Source organism: Solanum lycopersicum, chromosome 8, assembly GCF_036512215.1.
Source record: "Solanum lycopersicum chromosome 8, SLM_r2.1".
In the NCBI taxonomy this organism is placed as follows: domain Eukaryota; kingdom Viridiplantae; phylum Streptophyta; class Magnoliopsida; order Solanales; family Solanaceae; genus Solanum; species Solanum lycopersicum.
In genome coordinates this window covers 9,428,012-9,433,414 of record NC_090807.1, presented here as the reverse complement: position 1 = coordinate 9,433,414, position 5,403 = coordinate 9,428,012, and the positions used below count along the sequence as shown (strand labels likewise).

The 5,403-nt window shown below is 33.4% G+C and overlaps 1 protein-coding gene across 1 annotated transcript; it reads right to left on the bottom strand.

Annotated features, from left to right (window-relative positions):
- Nucleotides 1-2,831: 2,831 nt before the first annotated feature.
- NCED2 (9-cis-epoxycarotenoid dioxygenase 2) lies at nucleotides 2,832-5,018 on the bottom strand. The gene has a single exon (NM_001375893.1). The coding sequence runs from the start codon at nucleotides 4,931-4,933 to the stop codon at nucleotides 3,188-3,190; it is 1,746 nt and encodes a 581-aa protein (NP_001362822.1). The 5' UTR covers nucleotides 4,934-5,018; the 3' UTR covers nucleotides 2,832-3,187.
- Between the last annotated feature and the right edge of the window lie 385 nt (nucleotides 5,019-5,403).

Below are 5,403 nucleotides of genomic sequence, written 5' to 3'. Positions count from 1 at the left end.
GTAGAGGGAGATATTACTATTGTTGCATCACATCTGATTTGTCTTCAATATCCACGTTTCACTATTTGATACTTCTAGTTGTGAAATCCTAATTTTAATCTATACATAATATATGTTTAGTCTCAACACTTCTTCAATTTGACTATTTTCATTATTTTACATTCATAATAATGTTATTAGGAGTTGCATAATGATCAACCTCAGAAGCACATTAGGATTAATCACCGTTTATCCAATAAAGTCTCCTCACATTTAAAGGACTTCAATCATCTAGAGTATTTAGTAGTCGTTATACATTTCTAGTAGAGTATGAGGCTACATTGTTGAAAAAGAAGGAAGTTGACAATTGAAATATGTCAAGTGAACATGTATAACGAAGATGACTGACGTATCTACAGCAAGTGTTGATGAAAAAGGAAGCTGACGATTGGGAAAAATCCAACAAAACTGACTGACGAGTGTACAACACTACTGTAGAATTAAAATGACACTGGAATCAGACTACTTATATTGGTTAATATTAGATTACAACTAGAATTATATTATGAGTGTCAAACAATAGTGGTCATGTGTGACTATAAAAATAAAGCAAAAACATGTTCATGTGTTATTTGGGGTTTGAACGTGGAAATCATTCATCCAAATAGACACACATCACCACTTCTCGCAAAAGAAAACTTTTGTCAAGGATGTCAAACTTTAAATATATACCCTTCAAATGTGAATTTATATATATATATATATATATATATATATATATATATATATATATATACACGCACATATACTACATAATTTTTCAACGACGAGTGTCCAATCGAACACCGTGGGATGGTTATTACTAAGCCACTGGTGAGGGACCTACTTCTATAAATAAGGGAATTTAAGAATTCCACTTCTTTCATATACTCTAAACAAATTATTACTCTAAATCCTTGATATTTATCTTAAATATCCACGTGTCACCATTTGATACGTCTAGTTGTGAAATCCTAACTATACATAATAACTAGTGGAAGAGTATACTCGTGTTAAAGATAATATTAATTGTTTTTTAATTCATAATTTATGTGATGTAGTGCAAATTATGCTTTAAATGAGAATGTTGAGGGATTTTTCTTTTTCCCTTTTGTTATTACACATCCTCTTTACCCATTTATTAGAATAAGAAGTTACAAAGAAAATGACAGAAACAAAAAATATGAAAGAAAACAAAAGATGATGAAGCAATTAAAGAAATGAAAGTTGGGTTTTTCTCTCTATATATTTGTTATTGTTTGGCCCTCCCAAAATAAGGAAAGTAGTTGTGCATGTCACATGGGAAATTGTCTGTGCCGAAAGAACCTTTAAAGATGCAATGAACAAGGCCATACAATATATAGGACAAAGAGGAATTAATAGGGGAACATATCGTGAAATTAAAGATCTTAATCAAGATATTATGAATACTTTTTGTTTTTCTTTATGATTTTCGTCCCAATTATTTTCTTTTTATTATTATAGATAAGATATAAGAGTGTAATCTCTTAAGATCAGCACCTTCTTAAATCAAATCAAATATTTCTTTTGACCTTTTGGCTGTGACAGTACAATTATTATTACTCATGAAGAAGTGTTTGAAATCTCTTACACGCAACTTAAATAAAACTAAGAGGGAAAACATGTGAAAAACGATGAACAACAATAATACAAAACAAGTTACTTTGGATTTTTCATGCAGGTGACCTTCTAAAAAATATGCAAATTTATTTGCCTCCTAAGGCCATTTGAACATTATCTGAAAAATAGGACAATAAGGAATTCTGCAGCAACCAAAATAGGGGACTGTGATAGCAATTAACAAGGATTGTGATGGAGTAGTAAGTACTCGTTCATTCTTAACCATAGATTTCGAATTCAAGTTCCCTGGAATGGAATCGCTTTTGTTAGAGAGTGTTTCACCTCCAATATGAAATTTCTTTTTGTGTGAATTAGAATTTAGTCAGACTCTAACATAAATACCTAACATCCGGAGGGAGGAAAACTAAATAAAAAAAACAAACTTAACCCATCTATCAATTTTGCATATGCTAAATGCATTATTGAAGCGTCATTCGAATCAGAAGACTTGTCTGATCAAAAAGACTTGTGTCCTACATTATTTATTTCTTTAAGCATTTGATATATATATATGAAGAAAAAAGAAAAACTTACTTCTTCCGCCTCATTTGTGACACCAGTTTTTTTTTTTTTTGGTCTTTTTCAAAAAGAATGTAACATTTATTTATATGATAATTTTTTAAAATATAATTTTTCTTTTATCGTTATTGGTTTAACATAGTCTTAAATATAATATTCCAATATATTTATAAAGAGAGAAATTTGAATGTACTTTTTGATATAACTATTTTTTGTAGGACTACTTGATAAATATTTCAAAGTATTCATTTATTTCTTAAACTTAGTGTCTCGTCAAATATTACCACAGAAAATGTAAAGAGGGAGTATATATAATAACTCAACCAATTTGAATTCACACCTAAGTAATTTTGTTATGCAAATTATTTAATTGATAGATTCACTAAGAAGGATAAAAATACTTTGATAAGCATAATTCAAGTCTAGTATCTCGATTTTGATTTTGGGTGGAGGGATATCAACCACCTCACCACACGATTATCATATACGAATAGTTGTACGATCGGAGTTATGAGCTTACAAAGTAGAAAATGCTAGTCAGACCATTCTACTAGAATTGGACCAGTGAGATACCAATGAAGAATAGATATGTTGTTTGATTTTGATATTCTTGTTTTTGCTTGTTAAAGTATGTTCTGTTGTTTTACAGATTCTTGATTTTGCAAATTTTCGATCACAACTTTTTAGTGAGTCGCATGCGTGTGCGATGGAAATCTGAATTAATATACATATTCACTGACACACAAAGTCAAAATAGGCAAATGTGAAAAGCCTAAAAGTATAAAAAAGAAAAAAAGATGAAGAAGGAAAACAGAAACCATCTGAGCTTTCCGAATCCTACATACATACCTACAAGCTTCAAGCTTGGTCTCTGAAAATCTCCCTTCTCAACTCCCTATTCCAACAAAATGGCATTTTGTGGAAAATTAAAACATTATACATATCTCCTCTATAACATACATAATATCCCTCTAATATGTACGTATATATACCGATAATTTTCGTGGTATTATACTTGATTTTGCAAGTCCTTTGAGCTAATGAATGTCCCATGAAAACCATATGGAACTCTTGAAGGTAGCTTGACAGTAGCTTCTAATTCTAGAGTCATGGCATTTACAATTTGTAGTTCTGATTTCCATGTCTTCTCGTCGTGGCAAAATGCAAGAATATATCCATCGTCCTCTTTTTCTGAGTTCACATTTCTTGGTAAAAATAATGGTTCACCTCCATATCGTTTATCTCCATATATATGTTTTTTAATTTCCCCTGTCGATAAATCGACTTTTGCAAATCCAGATACTTTTGGCCATGGCTCTGCAATTGCAAGATAAGCGAATTGTGTTTTTCTACCGAGTTTGTTTCTGTTCACCATTCCAGCTTCTAAATTTACCTGATCTGAGGGTGAAAGTAGTTGTCGTCTTGTAGACTCTCCTGTCTTCAAATTGAGCCTTATTTCAGATAAAACACTCTTTAAATTCTCATTACATTCATTGAAAATTGAGTCTGGTGGTGTCATGCATGAACCAATAACAATGACTTCATCTGTTTCTGGTTCTTCCCAAGCATTCCATAGGTGAAAACAGAACGTTTCGGCTGATTCAACCCAAATAATATTCTCAGAGTTTTCAGCATTTTTGGGTAGAATTCCGAACCTTGATTTCTTATTTTTGTCATAAATCACAGGGGAGCCTCCTTTGATCATTTCTTGAAGCTTAAACACAACTTGCTGATCAGGAATTACAACGTAATTCTCGGTAATCGCAAAATCATGCATCATCGTTGGAACATCCAGTGGGATTTCAACATCGGGAGATTTTTCCCCGTCTGGAGAAAACTTGAAGGATTTCAAGTAAGGCTTTTGAACTACATCGTAGCTCAAAGCAAAAAGCTCACCCGAAACTGGATCAATTTTCGGGTGAGCTATCATTGTGCTTTTCAATTGATCATCAAAATTGTACCTACCAACTGTTTGAAGATCGCCAGAAGGCAATACTTGAACATGATAAGGTACATCATCTTCAGACATTGCTAAAAGCCTGTTATTAAAGAAAACCAATCCAGCATTAGCAACTCCAGTCCCATGGCTATGATCTACAAGCCCGAAAACTCCACGGGCATAGAACAACAATAGCCTCGCAATTCCAGAATGACCATGGAGTTCACCAATAGCTTTAGGAAAAACAGGGTGACCCAATTCACGCTCTTGAACTAATCTTTCCGTTTCAGTAAAACGGCAAGAATAGCTCACTGAACCATTTTCGACAGTGACAGCATGAACCATGCCGTCACCGTCAAAAAGATGATGACCGGCAACCGGTTCAAAAAGCGGGTTCGCTCCATTCCTGACATAAACCCCATTAATGCAATCAGGGATCGTCCCTGTAACGGGAAGGTTATGCCGGACTGATTGCTCCGGTACCGGAGCAAAGTTTCCGGCGATTTGTACACGTGGGTCAGCTGTTTTGGGAAGTGGGTTTTGTAGTTCGCGTGAGACTAACGCGCTTTCTACTATATCTAAAGCTTTTGCTGCTGCTTTTTGGAAAAAATTCCAATGAGATGTTTGAAATTGTGGTTGATTTTTGGGGGTATTGTTTTGTTTCGGTAAAGTGAGTAAAGCAGAATGGATTTTAGTTTTTGTTGTAGTGTGATTTTTCATGGAGATTGATTTTGAAGGAAGGGTGAAATCAAGTGAATAGGAAGTAGATGGTGAAAAGGAGTGAGAAACTCTATAATTTGCAATTGTAGAAGTCATATTTTTTTTTCCTTCTTTGAAGAGAGGAAAAAAAAAAGGGAGAAAAGAGAATTGTTGGGGTTGAGTAGAAGAGAGAGGGAAAGAAGAGGGTTTAAATAGAAGAAGATGTTTGAGGAAAAAAAGGGAGTGTGTATGGTGAAGAGGGGAACGAAGGTCCACCTTAGACATCTAAGAGAAGAGCACGTGGTGGTATTTGTGAGAAGGTCACTTGGGAGCAACATAATGGGTAGGGGTATTAATGTCAAACTCATAAATCGAAAATTCAATTAAATAAACCAACGACAAGTATTGATATGCAACACGACATAACAAATGAGCGTAAACTTTTGTAGGAGAATGAGATTATTAATAAAAATGAGAAAAGTATTGAAAGTATTCCTAAAATTTAATGAGAAATTTTGAGGTGTTTCGCTCATATTACAAAATTATGGTGTATTTTAGTCTAGTTAGTCAACTAAATAAGTGTCTTT

Coding starts and splice junctions, on each gene's coding strand:
- NCED2 (NM_001375893.1), bottom strand. CDS start 4,933: ATGACTTCTACAATTGCAAATTATAGAGTTTCTCACTCCTTTTCACCA.